General features: G+C 41.9%; 1 protein-coding gene across 2 annotated transcripts; it reads left to right on the forward strand.

Moving 5' to 3' along the window:
* The first annotated feature begins 4873 nt into the window (after positions 1-4873).
* On the forward strand, positions 4874-7218 carry LOC116041278. Of its 2 annotated transcripts, none has more exons than XM_031287170.2 (5): positions 4874-5042; positions 5182-5198; positions 5742-5856; positions 5990-6163; positions 6359-7218. In XM_031287170.2, the coding sequence occupies exons 1-5, from the start codon at positions 5040-5042 to the stop codon at positions 7046-7048; spliced, it is 999 nt and encodes a 332-aa protein (XP_031143030.1). In that variant the 5' UTR covers positions 4874-5039; the 3' UTR covers positions 7049-7218. The 2 variants fall into 2 exon arrangements, with proteins under 2 accessions (XP_031143030.1, XP_035849165.1); XM_035993272.1 differs by having other exon boundaries at positions 5182-5190; positions 5737-5856.
* The last annotated feature ends 9818 nt before the right edge of the window (positions 7219-17036 follow it).

Genomic DNA, 17036 nt, shown 5'->3' on the forward strand with positions numbered 1-17036 from the left:
AGATGCAATGAATGAGACAATTATAAAAAAATGTAATGTAGCTGTGGGAGGAACCGCTGGGGTCGGGTGCGCTGCCACATGGGTGGCAGTGAAGGTCAGGGGCCTCGACGGACCAGACCCGGGCAGCAGACGCTGGCTCTGGGGACGTGGAACGCCACCTCTCTGTGGGGGAAGGAGCCGGAACTTGTGTGGGAGGTGGAGCGCTACCAGTTGGATCTGGTGGGGCTTACCTCTACGCACAGTCTCGGTTCTGGAACCATACTCCTGGATAGGGGTTGGACTCTTTTCTTCTCCGGAGTTGCCCAGGGTGTGAGGCGCCGGGCGGGTGTGGGGATACTCACAAGCCCCCGGCTGAGCGCCGCTACGTTGGAGTTTACCCCGGTGGACGAGAGGGTCGCCTCCCTACGCCTGCGGGTTGTGGGGGGGAAAACTCTGACTGTTGTTTGTGCGTATGCACCAAACAAGAGCTCGGAGTATTCAGCCTTCTTGGAGACCTTGAATGGAGTCCTGTATGGGGCTCCAGTGGGGGACTCCATAGTTCTGCTGGGGGACTTCAACGCGCACGTGGGAAATGATGGAGACACATGGAGAGGCGTGATTGGGAGGAACGGCCTCCCTGATCTAAACCAGAGTGGTTGTTTGTTGTTGTACTTCTGTGCTAGTCATGGTTTGTCTATAACGAACACCATGTTCGAACATAGCACCCTAGGCCAAAGGTCAATGATCGATTTTATAATCGTTTCATCTGATCTGAGGCCGTATGTTTTGGACACTCGGGTGAAGAGAGGGGCAGAGCTGTCAACTGATCACCATCTGGTGGTGAGTTGGGTCAGAGGGTGTGGGAAGACTCTGGACAGACCTGGTAAGCCCAAACGGGTAGTGCGGGTAAATTGGGAACGTCTGGAGGAGGCCCCTGTCCGACAGACTTTCAACTCACACCTCCGGCGTAGCTTTTCGTGCATCCCTGTGGAGGCTGGGGGCATTGAACCCGAGTGGACAATGTTCAAAGTTTCCATTGCTGAAGCTGCGGCGGGGAGCTGTGGTCTTAGGGTCTTAGGTGCCTCAAGGGGCGGTAACCCACGAACACCGTGGTGGACACCGGTGGTCAGGGAAGCCGTCCGACTGAAGAAGGAGTCTTTCCGGGATATGTTATCCCAGAGGACTCCGGAGGCAGTTGCAAGGTACCGAAGGGCCCGAAGGGCTGCAGCCTCTGCCGTGAAAGAGCAACGCAACGGGTGTGGGAGAAGTTCGGAGAAGACATGGAGGACTTTCGGTCGGCACCAAGTTGCTTCTGGAAAACCGTTCGCCACCTCAGGAGGGGGAAGCGGGGAACCATCCAAGCTGTGTACAGTAAGGATGGGACGCTGTTGACCTCAACTGAGGAGGTAATAGGGCGGTGGAAGGAGCACTTTGAGGAACTCCTAAATCCGACTAATACGCCCTCTATGGTAGAGGCAGAGCTGGAGGATGATGGGGGATTGTCGTCAATTTCCCTGGTGGAAGTTGCTGAGGTAGTTAAACAACTCCACAGTGGCAAAGCCCCAGGGATTGATGAGATCCGTCCAGAAATGCTTAAAGCTCTGGGTGTGGAGGGGTTGTCTTGGTTGACACGCCTCTTCAACATTGCGTGGAAGTCGGGGACGGTGCCTAAGGAGTGGCAGACCGGGGTGGTGGTTCCCCTTTTCAAAAAGGGGGACCAGAGGGTGTGTGCCAATTACAGGGGTATCACACTTCTCAGCCTCCCCGGTAAAGTCTACTCCAAGGTGCTGATTGCGGATTCCGTCCTGGTCGTGGAACAACGGACCAGATCTTTACTCTCGCAAGGATCCTGGAGGGAGCCTGGGAGTATGCCCAACCGGTCTACATGTGCTTTGTGGATCTGGAGAAGGCGTATGACCGGGTCCCCCGGGAGATACTGTGGGAGGTGCTGCGGGAGTATGGGGTGAGGGGGTCCCTTCTCAGGGCCATCCAATCTCTGTACGACCAAAGCGAAAGCTGTGTCCGGGTTCTCGGCAGTAAGTCGGACTCGTTTCAGGTGAGAGTTGGCCTCCGCCAGGGCTGCACTTTGTCACCAATCCTGTTTGTAGTATTTATGGACAGGATATCGAGGCGTAGTCGGGGTGGAGAGGGGTTGCAGTTTGGTGAGCTGGGGATCTCATCGCTGCTTTTTGCGGATGATGTGGTCCTGATGGCATCGTCGGCCTGTGACCTTCAGCACTCACTGGATCGGTTCGCAGCCGAGTGTGAAGCGGCTGGGATGAGGATCAGCACCTCTAAATCTGAGGCCATGGTTCTCAGCAGGAAACCGATGGAGTGCCTTCTCCAGGTAGGGAATGAGTCCTTACCCCAAGTGAAGGAGTTCAAGTACCTTGGGGTATTGTTCGCGAGTGAGGGGACAATGGAGAGGGAGATTGGTCGGAGAATCGGCGCAGCGGGTGCGGTATTACACTCAATTTATCGCACCGTTGTGACGAAAAGAGAGCTGAGCCAGAAGGCAAAGCTCTCAATCTACCGGTCAGTTTTCGTTCCTACCCTCACCTATGGTCATGAAGGCTGGGTCATGACCGAAAGAACGAGATCCAGGGTACAAGCGGCCGAAATGGGTTTCCTCAGGAGGGTGGCTGGCGTCTCCCTTAGAGATAGGGTGAGAAGCTCAGTCATCCGTGAGGAGCTCGGAGTAGAGCCGCTGCTCCTTCGCGTCGAAAGGAGCCAGTTGAGGTGGTTCGGGCATCTGGTAAGGATGCCCCCTGGGCGCCTCCCTAGGGAGGTGTTCCAGGCACGTCCAGCTGAGAGGAGGCCTCGGGGAAGACCCAGGACTAGGTGGAGGGATTATATCTCCAACCTGGCCTGGGAACGCCTCGGGATCCCCCAGTCGGAGCTGGTTAATGTGGCTCGGGAAAGGGAAGTTTGGGGTCCCCTGCTGGAGCTGCTACCCCCGCGACCCGTTACCGGATAAGCGGAAGAAGATGGATGGATGGATGTAATGTAGCAAACAGCGTGTGGCAGTTATTGTTTTCATCTTACATCATACAATATGCTTAACTGCAACTTTGGAAAGCTACGGCTTATTTAACTTAAAAAAAAAATATGCATTAAAATGTGTTTCTTAAGATTTAACACTTTTTTTTGTTTTTGTGGAGCTGTTTCATCACCACCCATAATGTATTACATTCATAAAAAAAATTCAGATGGGAGCTGTTCCTCTTTTTCCTTTGTGCATGGCATTGTGGGCGAAAAGTGTGCATCAATATTTTTGGCCAACCTGTTGCACACTCCTTTCACACAACTCACAGCAAGAGCCTGCTCAGACATGCTAACAATATCTCTTCTGACTCCTCGCATGTTTTAAACGGAGAATCCCTCCTAATTCCAACAGTCCATTTAGAATCCCTCCATTTAAAGAGAGAAATCTTTTATACATCAGTCCATCCTGTTGCTAAGCCCAAATCAGCATGCTAAGCTAACTGAACTCTGAATCCAGGGGATATAGTGTGATAATTGTCATGACTGTTTGATGTGTTTTTGTACTTCTATGGAATGGAATGTCTAAGGATTCAAAATGAATTTCATTGTAAACTTACGATAAAGTTATATCTTATCATATCGTATCAACAGCACACACAACAAGTTACCATTTTTAGTGTGCATGGTGTCTGGTCTGAGTTAGTCTTGCATAGCCAGACCTTCCTCCACAGCGCTGCGAAGGAGGGTCTGGCTTATCCACACAGCATTCTGGGATGGGAGAAAAACGTGCTCTGGTTTATTGGCATGTCTTTAAACCAATCACAGTCGTCTTGGGTGGCGCTAAGCGCCAGGCAGAGCCACGGTGCCGCTGCAAAATAGCCTCGGGAAGGAACTTGTTTTGGTGGAACGTGTACGTTCAAAAGTTGTTTTAGTCGTGCAACAGAAAACTCAGATTGGACAGATAGTCTAGCTAGCTGTCTGGATTTACCCTGCAGAGATCTGAGGAGCAGTTAAACGTTGTGGATATAGACCATAGACTAGGTTTAAGTAAACCCTATTTTGTCACTTTTCCAGTGTAAACAAACTGTATGTAAATAGTTTATTTTAATACATTATTTTCACTTTTGCTTCGAACCATGTGTTCTTCCCCCTTTGTCTGGACCTTGAACCAGCTCATCAGGGTTGAGTTTGTTGTGCCAAATACTGCATTTAGCAATGTACTTGCTGCTGTTCAGTGGCATCATTTGTGTAGCTACACACTAAATCATACAGCTACACTGTCATTTCCACAAGAGAACGATCAATCTGTAACCATACAGCTTTTATATTCAGAGAGCCACACTGGTTGACTCAGCAGTTAAGCATCTCATATTTCCTTTGTCCATTGTCTGGACTTGTTTAGCATTGGCATACCTGAAATAATTGCTTTCAAGACAAAGCTGTGCACCTCACCCTATGCCCAAGAACAAATTACAACGTTGCCTAAGAACAAAACAAGATAAAATGGTAAACACCTACAGTTAATGGGTTAACCTGTTAAGATTGATTCAAATAAAGTGCATATAGAATAGTCAAACGTCAAAAGCCCTGTAATCATAAAGTAACACTTCCAGTGTATATATACTGCATGGTGCAGCATAGAGAAACATATTGTAAGTTATCTATACTCAATTAGTAAACAAAATCACACTTAAAATAATATATGTAATAATATGTACTTTGTTGATCCTCAGTGGGCAAATCAGGTATTGCAGCAGCACAAAGAGAAATAAGTATAGATAAATAATTTTGCCATCACATCTCTTAGATCATCTCTTTAGAGTTCAGCATCTGACATTTGTGCCTGTGCCCTTCATGTGTTTGTACTGGCACTCCTATACAGGTACTATACAGACTTTTCTGTACCATGACATTCTACTAGAACAATAGATGTAATAGATGCCGTGTAGTATTCATATCTTCGTATAACTATCATGCCAATCACATTACGGAAGTTTCTAAGGTGTGGTAGTTGTGGTGAATCAGGGGGCAGGGCTTCATTTCCTTCTTTCTGTTTCATTTACTTGTGATCTACAATGGTAAGTGACTACTTTTAGGTGCTTTTCTTTGCCTATGCTTGATATCATTACGATTACATTTTGACATAACATTTATTTGTGTTATCAGAGAAATGTGTAATTGTTGTAATGTGTTGTCTTTTTTTCCTGATGGCTTCAGGCTGCTGCACAGCAGAGGTACGTCTGCTGATTTACCTAACCACAACTTGTTACTGGCACTCTGCCTTTTAATTCCCTAAAAACAATCATTTATCATGAATTCATGCATGATTACATGCATGAAAAAGCATGAACCAATCAATCAATCAATAATTGTTGACTAAACATTACTTCTTCATGACTCCATCATGTTTGTGTCCCTTCAAATAAAGTGCTGACCTGGTCCATCTTTAACCTTGATAAATAAGATATGATTAATGTACAGCCACAAACATGAAGTAATGAAGAAGTAATGTTACTTATTTAATCATGATTACAACACTATAATTCAGTTTCTTCTGAAGAAGATATGAACAGCATTAATAAATCAGAAATGATGATGATTGAAAAACCTTAATTACCTTATTGATGCATTAATTAATGTAATTGCATTAAGTCATGCATGAGATAGTATTAATCCTTGTACATGCTTTTCCGTACATGAAGTCATGCATTAATTCATGATAATACATGTACCATTATTATAAAGTGTTACCAAACAATTCATGTTTATTATTTTAGGGAAGAACCTCCGATAAAGGAAGACCCTTTCAGAAGCAATGCTTTCACGCTTATCGAGGAAATGTTGGACCTGAGTTACCCCCCTTCAAAATATACTGCAGGGTTAATGGATGAGGTATGTCTGATGAGAACTGTTATAAACTTTTAAAATGTTCTGTTTTGGGACACAATGCATGGCCCTGGCATAGAGTGTTTTGGTTTCTCAAAACAGAAAATAATACCTGTTTGAATGTGTTTTCACTTTACAGATTCTTCACAGCATCTTCTTTTTGGGAAAGATCAACAAGCCACCATTTTCCCCAGAAGATATTCTGAGTGATGACGAGATGCTTAATGCGTTGAAGGGCCGCTACCCTCAGCCTTTTGAACTCTATTCCTCTCAACTACCCAGGCGGAGTCCATTTTCATGTGTGCTAGACATGGTAAGATTATAGTTTGTCAAACGATAACACAATTCTTCTTTTTCAGTTGTATAGTATTGATACTTCACCTAAACGTCCTCAAATACTACAGCTTGTGATAAACGTACATTCACAAACACAAAGCTTGACTCAGTAATTGATTGGATGCGTCTGTGGAAATAACAGCAGCTTGATAATATTTTTGGTTGCTTGCAGATTGTCCACCTGACTAGAGAAACTCGTCAAGGGGAAAGACAAGAAGAAGAGATTGAAAGAGAAATAATAAAGTGGCTGCAAGATCTCATCCGTCCACTGAAGGAGAGTAAAAAAAGAAATAAAAAAAAGCCTCTGGTCTCCTCCACTATCTGTGTCTCTCACAGCACCGAGACCCAAAATGCAGTCAGGTACTACGGAGTCTCCATGTCCACTATTGGCCCTAATCCTGGGAAAATCCTGATTGCTGCATCCTGTTTTAGCAGCTGGGACAGTTCTGTAGCTGGTGCAGTGATGACCTATTATCCAAATAAGGTCAAGAGGGAATATTTTGATGGAACCATCATACTTCCAGAGCATGTCAGGTGCCAGGCATTTAACCTCTTTGAAAATAGAGTAATGCCCCCTTGTAGATCATGCAGGAATTTGTTTGGTTTGACAACAAATGAAAATAATGAATGGCCCTATGGCAACTGTGCAGAAGCTGAAAGTGTGAGCAACTTGCTTAGACATGTTGAAGAAGTTAGAGAGCAAGCAGCCCCATCATCTGAGACGTGCACAGAGGAGAACAGACAGAAGGCTGCTGAGTGTGTCAGGAAAGAGCTTGAAGGTTTTGTGCGCACGGAGAGATTTAAATGGAAAGGTCAATTCTACACCCCAAGGAATTTGATCTTAAAAAGGGGAAACAATTGAATGAATTGAAGCGATTGCTGGTTTAGGGTTAGGTTTGATCAATTAAGGTTTGATTGATTAAAGTTGATCAATCAATCAATTTTGTTTGTCACATGAATAGGAGATACAATATGATGTATTGATCATGTCATTCACAATAAAATTACAGTGATGTAAAGTCATGTTCATAATCATGTTTTGAATTTTTTTCTCCTGCAACCTTTGCCAGTACATAGAGAGGGGATAATTCAAATCAACATGATTGGGTGAAACATGTTTAGATGACCTACAGGCAGTGTAACAGAGGGAGAGGAGCTGAGACTGACTGCTCTGTATTGTACGATGGGGTGAGAGAAAAAGTCATCATTACAATATTTGAACACTTTAGTTCAAAAATCCAGCCAGTTCTAGCTAAACCACCATTTTCTCATCACACTCTGAATGAAATCAGACTTTAATCAAATGAGTGTGCAGTGAGAAGTGATATATTACAAAAGAGAGAGTAACACAAAGGAAAATCACATGAGTGGTAAATATATTACAGCACTAGTCTATTTATGCTAATACAGATGTGTGGGAGCTGTGAAGGAATTGTGTGTATCAAAGTAGATGCAATGAATGAGACAATTATAAAAAAATGTAACGTAGCATCTTGTGTGTGTGTGTGTGTGTGTGTGTGTGTGTGTGTGTGTGTGTGTGTGTGTGTCAAAATGAAGGTGGCCGTGGAACGACCTGCCCGAGGGGATAAGGCTCGAAATAACTCGCTTTAAATCGCTTCTTAAAACCCATTTTATAGTAATAAAATAACTATATGCTTATTTTGTCTTCTTGTTTTTATGAACCCAATTTTGTCTTGCTATTGTTTGGCCCCACTGTTTAGCTCTCTGTTGTTTTACTGACCTCTGGATATCCTGCTTTCGCCTTGCTTTGTCTTTCAAAGCACTTTGTAAACTCTGATTTTAAAGGTGCTATAAATAAAGTTATTATGTTACTATTAGTATCATCATAAATACTGTACTTAATGTTAACAGGAAATCTTACAATATGTACAGTATAACTGTAGCTTTGGAAAGCTACTGCTTATTTAACTTCACAAAATACGCATCAAAATGTGTTTCTTTTTTTAACACTTTTTTTGTTTTTGTGGAGCTGTTTCATCACCACCCATAATGTATTATGTTTATAAAAAAATTCAGCTGGGAGCTGTTCCTCATTTTCCTTTGTGCATTGCACTGTGGGAGAATAGTGTGCATCAATATTTTTGGCCAACCTGTTGCACACTACTTTCATGCAACTCACAGCAAGAGCCTGCTCAGACATGCTAACAATATCTCTTCTGACTCCTCGCATGTTTTAAACGGAGAATCCCTCCTAATTCCAACAGCCGATTTAGAATCCCTCCATTTAAAGAGAGAAATCTTTTATACATCAGTCCATCCTGTTGCTAAGCCCAAATCAGCATGCTAAGCTAACTGAACTCTGAATCCAGGGGATATAGTGTGATAATTGTCATGACTGTTTGATGTGTTTTTGTACTTCTATGGAATGGAATGTCTAAGGATTCAAAATGAATTTCATTGTAAACTTACGATAAAGTTATATCTTATCATATCGTATCAACAGCACACACAACAAGTTACCATTTTTAGTGTGCATGGTGTCTGGTCTGAGTTAGTCTTGCATAGCCAGACCTTCCTCCACAGCGCTGCGAAGGAGGGTCTGGCTTATCCACACAGCATTCTGGGATGGGAGAAAAACGTGCTCTGGTTTATTGGCATGTCTTCAAACCAATCACAATCATCTTGGGTGGCGCTAAGCGCCAGGCAGAGCCACGGTGCCGCTGCAAAATAGCCTCGGGAAGGAACTTGTTTTGGTGGAACGTGTACGTTCAAAAGTTGTTTTAGTCGTGCAACAGAAAACTCAGATTGGACAGATAGTCTAGCTAGCTGTCTGGATTTACCCTGCAGAGATCTGAGGAGCAGTTAAACGTCATGGATATAGACCATAGACTAGGTTTAAGTAAACCCTATTTTGTCACTTTTCCAGTGTAAACAAACTGTATGTAAATAGTTTATTTTAATACATTATTTTCACTTTTGCTTCGAACCATGTGTTCTTCCCCCTTTGTCTGGACCTTGAACCAGCTCATCAGGGTTGAGTTTGTTGTGCCAAATACTGCATTTAGCAACGTACTTGCTGCTGTTCAGTGGCATCATTTGTGTAGCTACACACTAAATCATACAGCTACACTGTCATTTCCACAAGAGAACGATCAATCTGTAACCATACAGCTTTTATATTCAGAGAGCCACACCGGTTGACTCAGCAGTTAAGCATCTCACATTTCCTTTGTCCATTGTCTGGACTTATTTAGCATTGGCACACCTGAAATAATTGCTTTCAAGACAAAGCTGTGCACCTCACCCTATGCCCAAGAACAAATTACAACGTTGCCTAAGAACAAAACAAGATAAAATGGTAAACACCTACAGTTAATGGGTTAACCTGAGAGCAACAGATCTAAGTTTGATTCAAATAAAGTGCATATAGCATAGTCAAACGTCAAAAGCCCTGTAATCATAAAGTAACACTTCCAGTGTATATATACTGCATGGTGCAGCATAGAGAAACATATTGTAAGTTATCTATACTCAATTAGTAAACAAAATCACACTTAAAATAATATATGTAATAATATGTACTTTGTTGATCTTCAGTGGGCAAATCAGGTATTGTGGCAGCACAAAGAGAAATAAGTACAGATAAATAGAGAAGTACAAATAAAAATGGAAATAAGATGTATATTCAGCTAGTATAGTTGCCAAAGTAATAAGAAAGAAATGAACTATAAAAGAGCAACTTAAGACAAAGTTAAAGTGACACAGTATGATAGATCGATAAATAAATAAATAGTATAACAGCGTACACCAGAGTAGTATATAAGTATAAGGTATAAGATATAGTATAAGGTGCAATGTACTAGTAGTAGTAGTAGTAGTAATAGCAATAGTAATAGTATTAATATAATACTATAATAATACAATATATAATATAGTATCCAGTGAGTATGAAGAAAAAATCCAAGGCACTTATTTTCAGAAAAAGGGGAAATGCTTTTAATACTTTGTACATCTGGCACATTCTAACTAGAATAAGGTTTAAAAACACCACTTAGGGTGCCTGGGTAGATCACCTGGTAGTGAGTGCGCCCATATACACAGACTCAATCCTTGCCGCAGCGGCCGTGTGTTCAGTTCCAACCTGTGGCCCTTTTCTGTATGTCATTCCCCCTCTCTCTCCTCTTTTGTGTCTAAGCTGTCCTATCGAATAAAGGCCTATAAATGCCAAAAAATAATCTTAAAAATAAATAAAAGTAAATAAACTTCAACACGTTTCAGTGTTCAGCATTTATATTGTATACTGTACATATATATATATATATATATATATATATATATATATATATATATATATATATATATATATATATATATATATATATATATATATTGTATATAGATAATATAGTACAGTACAGCAGTATAAAATAGAATTTTAAATGCAATATGGTATACTGTATATCATGTACTGGTATATAATATAATACAATGTAGCATATAGTATTAATATTGATATTAATAATAATAAAGTATAGTATAGTATGAAATAAATAGTATATACAGTCCAACAGAGAGTTAGTGGGAGATGGAGAGTGATGAGAGTCCTGACTGTAGCAGATATAAGAATTCAAAAAACATGGTGTTGAATGTGAGGTGTGAGCTGGAGCAAAGTATCTTCATTAGCACAATGTGACCAAATATGTCCAGAGACAGCAAAATGACTTCAAGCTTTTCATGCACATGAAATATAGTCATAATAAACTTCACACTTCTCCTTTATAACATAACCTTAACATTAAACATGACCCGAAGATTAACACTGAAACTCAGTGTGTCAGGTGATTTCATATTGTCTTTTTCCTCCTGACGGGCTGTCTCAATGGCAGAGAAGCACCGCTAGATGGCAGCACAACCATGTTCTTTTAAAATCTGCTTTGCGCTCATAATAAAATCATCATTTCACTATATCTTATAGATTAGATTTTATTTTAAATGTTTAATATAACAGTAGAATACAGAGACTTGAAGCCAGTAGCAGAATAATCACATTTTCTCTGGTACAGACTTTACTGTAATTTGTAAATGGAGTAAGCTATGACTACACTGTCCTGGCTGTTTTGTTTTGATCCTCCGTCTTCTTCTATCACCTTCACCTCTAACATGCCAGACTGCTGCTTTCAAACCAAACAATGACAGGAAGCATGCTATGGTCCGCATAGTCATTTCCCATCTTTTAAAGGAAAGACAGGGATCAAAGTGCAACGGGAAGAACAAATAATTCACATTCACCTGTCATCAGGTATTACCTTAGGCCTATTCAGTACAAGGATAATTACACTTCAAATTAATTCATTCACCCAAAGCACTGCTGCAGTGCAAACAAAATAAAATACTGTTGCAGATGTATACAGATTGTTTTGATTGTAATCAGGGAAATCCAACTCTGGACACATTCGTATTTTATTGACTTGCCTTATTTATGCCAAATATCGTCAAACTAATTTGATATTACTTGTTATTACTTGTGTGTTCATTTTTGCCATTTCTGAATCAGAAGTCTTGAGAACCAAACAAAATGTCATTCTTCAGGAAATGTTTGATGAGTGATGGGGAATTTGGGTTTTATTTCCAACTGCTACGTCACAGATGCTTTGTCTGGCTTTTCCTGTGGCCCTCTCTCCAATAACATGTTTGTTTTCAGATCTATATTTGTGTTGCCAACTGCTACCGGTGAGGGAAATCCTGTATGACCTCTCAGACGGTTCTGATGAAAACACTGGCACTTGGTGACGTCCAAGAGACGGAATGTTAATTTTTCTTTAAACCTTACATAATTCACTGCTCTAATCTTTGTTTGAACAGGCAATCCTCTGAGCTAACCTGGAACCGAATGCCTTGGTAGGACTCTCAAATGTTCTTCACTATGAGAGCGCCCACATTGAGCATGCACACAGACGATGAATGCTGCATCACACTTGCGTGCACACACACATAAACACACACAGATGGCTGCAGTTAGACTGTAATATTTTCACTGAAGTTGCCCTTGGTGTTTCATGTCAGGAAAATCTGAGTCATGTTTGTTTGACAGATCATCTCTGATGATCTACGTTTTGTTGAACCACCCTACAATGCATTAAAGCATGTTTTTAAGTAAAACAGATGCTCAGATAGTTAACACACATCGTCATCACTCCACTATAAGAGGTTGCACTTGCAGTATGATTAACTGTCCAGTACCCACTCATTCTCAAACAAACAAACAAACAAACAAACGATTTTCTCTTGAGTTCGGTTATTTATTTACCCAGCACAACATCTGTGGTTGCTATTTTAGCATGCCTACACGTGCACACCCTTTAAATGTACCATCACAACACACAGTAGCCTAACTGATCCATGGAAGTTTTGGTGTTTGGCTGGAAAGGCTCACTTGAAGATATACACATGCTAACAAGATAAGCAGCGACAAAGTACCTTTATTAGCGGCCATATTTGCAACTTTTACTGTAGCACAAAGAATGACAGGTCTTTATTATATCGGGACCACAAGCGTAAGGAAACAGGAACATTTACCCAGTAGCCAGCTGCTCTTTTTTCTATTAGCTAGTTGGTTTTCTCTGGTTTATCTGTGAGCGAGCAGCGCTGCTAGCATTAGACATAGCACCAGAAGAACAGTCAGAGATCACATTGAATGCAGTCTGTATCCACCACGGGTAGATGCTAGATCGGATCGGCTAGACGTGTCAACGTCAAAGGATGTGCCTTGTGGCTGCCTCTGATTGGCTTACCTAACCCTAACCAATCCGCACTCCTCAAGCCTAAACCTAACTACGTCGATCATTCTAGCAGATCCGAATTAGGATTTACCATATCCACGACCTTCCACTTCCGGAATTGCTCCATTGCCGCCGGAAATTCCACTGTATGTCCTTTCTAGCCGGATGTCCGTCACTTTCTGCTTTCTTTGTGTTGGAATTTTAATTTCCGGTGGATTTATGAGGACTATGGTTAACTGCTCCTCAGATCTCTGCAGGGTAAATCCAGACAGCTAGCTAGACTATCTGTCCGATCTGAGTTTTCTGTTGCACGACTAAAACAACTTTTGAACGTACACGTTCCACCAAATCAAGTTCCTTTCCGAGGCTGCAGCAGAACCGGGGCTCCGTGCGACGCTTGACACCGCCCAAGATGATTTTGATTGTTTTAAAGACATGCTAATAAACCAGAGCACGTTTCTCTCCCATCACGGAATGCTTTGTGGACTAGCCAGACCCTCTTCCGCTGCCGTGGAAGGCCTGGTAATGTAAGACTACATTGAATGTCATAGGTAAAGAAAACACATAACTGAGCTTTTGTTAGGCAATTCTGTAATGTTATACTGGGAATGTACATAGGCATGGCCAATAAAGAAGATCCAGATCATGTTAAAAAATGTTGCAAACAGTAGCTACAGCTAGCAAAGCCAATATTGTTTTGCTGCACGCTTCCCAACCACACAAAGAATAACACTTTAGATATTGAGGAGAGGGGTATCGATCTTCTCATCTAACTCTTGGCATGAAAGCATATAAGTGCATTTCCCAAAATTAATATATTTTGTTGTTTATTCATCTTATAAGAGTTATGCATATATTACAAACCGTAAGCACTGTGGGCTTGTTTCTGAGATGTTTTTAAAATCAAATAAAGCCTAACTTTAAAAGGATTTGTGTAGACCTGCTGAAAAAGGAAGCCATTGCATCAGATCCTGTCCACTCAGAAATGTACTGTATGTGGGTGGGTGCAGACTCAATAGTCTGCTACTTTTTACTTTTACTTTTGTAGCTCTAATGCTAAGCTCTTCCTGGTATGTACCAATCCCTCTGATCAGTCTGACCCAATCACCAGTATGTTTGTTTGAGTGTTAACAGTGTAGAGGACAACCTGAGGACTGTGTTTTGTGTGTGTGACAAAAATAGCAGCAAAGTAAGTTATTTTGTTGTTGGGACACGCTGAAACAGGCCAGTGCTCAGTACACATATCCAGCGTGGTTAACAATAGCTTTTGTGAATGAATAGTTGTGTATGTGTTGTTGCGTCTGTCTGCAACCACTGATCCAGACTGCCAGGCAGTCCAAGGCTAGGCAGCAGCACAGCAGGGGGTTTGAGGGATTTGGATGAGGCCGCTGCCTTTCTACCATCACTTCCCATCATGCCGTTAAGTATGGCCACTTTTGAATGTGTGACTCAGCAATCCCTTGGTGGACGTTTTCATGTCGCTGCTCTGTAACAAAGAAGAAAGTAACACAATGTTCCCATGGTGTGTGTGTGTGTGTGTGTGTGTGTGTGTGTGTGTGTGTGTGTGTGTGTGTGTGTGTGTGTGTGTGAGAGAGAGAAAGAGAGAGGGAGAGGGAGAGAGAGAAAGAGAAGACGCCAGGCTTTCCCCACCAATCAGAGTCCAGCTGTTGCTTTTACAGTCTAATGAAGACTGAGTTTGTCTTTGGTATTTAACTGTGATCTTTTTTTTCTGCACTCATGCATTTTTATTTATACAACCACATGCATGCCATTCTCACGCTCATTCACTTTGACATCACAGAGACGCTGATGGAGTACTGTTTTTTTTCAGCCTTCCCTTTTAGGGCTAACTCCATTCTTGATAAACACAAATAAAAAGAACAATGTGAGACCAGAGTGTGTTGTAACACAAAGTGGGAGGATGTATTCTTCGTTGGCCCATAAAACCTGACATGAAATCATTTATAAAGTGTTGCTGCTGGAAAATACAGTGAACTAACCAGCTTCAGTGCATGTCTTATATAACAGGCCATATACAGAGCAAGTGGGCCCCAGCCCTTGTGAAGCTGTCATCTGCTGGAGTAGTAAAACAATGGGAGTGAAGGGTGAGAGATAACAGTGCACTACCCCTGCTGTGATAATAACACTGTGCGATGGCTATATTTAGGGGCTCACTTTGACAAAATTGCTTCGTGTGTATATGTGTGTGTGTGTACGTGGCAGTGTACACTGGGCTGCCCAGAGCTATGTAGCGCCACAAAAGCTCATAATTTAACTTTGCCAGTAAATCACTTTCAAATGCACTAATGTAATGTGGGTCATTTTATTTCACAGCAAGGAATTAATTTGTGTGTTTGCCCCTTTTAAAACCATCCTCATTTACTATATAATATGATGTTTACTAGGAGTTCTCCTCGTAACAATTCATGTCAAATAAAGGGTGGGTACTCTGATTCGAGGTTTGGTTGTGTTCACTTTCAGGCACACATACATACACTCACAGTTATAAATTTGACCTTTTCCTGAAGGGACATTGTGGCCTTTCCCCTGCATTCTCAGGCCAAAACACACCACTCATTAAACCAGCACCAGAGCTTGCACCATGACCTTACCTCCAATAAAAACAGCTCAGGCCTGGACAGCAGAATAATGACTTTTCACAATATATTTTTACTCAAGTTTGAGGCCAGCTGATGCATTTACAGGATGTGCAATAAGGCTCCCCTGCTGCCCTCTCGCCTCCTGTGCTCTCAAGTAACCCACACTACTGTTGGCTATGTTTACACACAGACCTATCTCCACAGTGCTGTCTCAGACTAACCTGAGAATTAGATTTTTCTTTTATTTCATTAGATCTATGATGGGTACATAGCTACGTAGAGCAAGGACAGTTTATACCATGATGGAGATTTTAAGCCCACAATAACAGATTTTTTTATTTGGCCATTTGAGGCAGCAGAATTGGCAACATTATTTGCTTGATTGACATCTCCGTCAATCTCCTGGAAGCTTTGTTCCACCTAATAAGGTGGGACAACTTACACCTTTATTAGTGGCTGTGCCTAATATCACCACACATTGTGGCAATTTTTGATGGCAGTAATTCACACGTAATTCTGCGCGGTTTTCTTTACCCTTGCGGTATTTGTTTCTTTTCTGTAGCATATTTTTATTTTCCAATATTATTACCTCACCAGGTAAGTGGTGTGCATTCTTGTTGAGGTTAAGTTAAGTCACACTCACTCATTTTTAATATAAGACACCAGACTACCTAAAGGATTACTGACTTGCTGGTTAACTATTTCAAACCATTTCTGATGATTTTTATCCCAACATTTGAGTATCACAGCTAAAATAGGAAAACTACGAGGTCTAGCAAGTACTGACTTGTTTCCTTGCCATTGATTGGGACAGTGTGTTCCCTACTCTGTTTCTGTTGGCTGGCAGCCAGGGTTTTTTGAAGCCATCATGAAGAGATAAGCCAATCCCAATGGCCAGGTTAACCTCAGGGTTATCAACGCTACTGTTTACCTAACCTGTTCACCACAGATACTCAACACTTGTGGATGTGAGTGCACGTTAGCAGCCCCAGCTTGCATTGTAAGCTGTGGATAGTACCATGTTTTATTGTTATTATATGAAACAAACCATCACAGGAGCAGAGGTATATTGTCCTAAGCTATTAGAAACTTATTTATCTAGACCTACACACACACAGACACACACAGTCTTTTTTTGCACACTCTTTCCCCTCCTCCCTCTCTTTTTGTCTTCCGATTCTGGACAGATGTGTCAGGGTTTGGGCGAATGCCAGTTCCAGAGATACTAGAAGTTCAGACACGGCCCTGCAGAACAGACACTCTCACACAACACACACACACACACACACACACACACACACACACACACACACACACACACACACACGCGCACACACACTCACATACACACACACACACACACACACACACACACACACACACACACACACACACACACACACACACACACACACACACCTCTTCCTGTTGGATTTTGTTCCCAGTGTTATGAGAAAAATGAGGCTTGACTTTTAAAAGGGAATGTTCTGTTCAGGGTTTGGTATTGGTC

The sequence above is a fragment of the Sander lucioperca genome, chromosome 16 (genome assembly GCF_008315115.2).
Source record: "Sander lucioperca isolate FBNREF2018 chromosome 16, SLUC_FBN_1.2, whole genome shotgun sequence".
NCBI lineage: Eukaryota > Metazoa > Chordata > Actinopteri > Perciformes > Percidae > Sander > Sander lucioperca.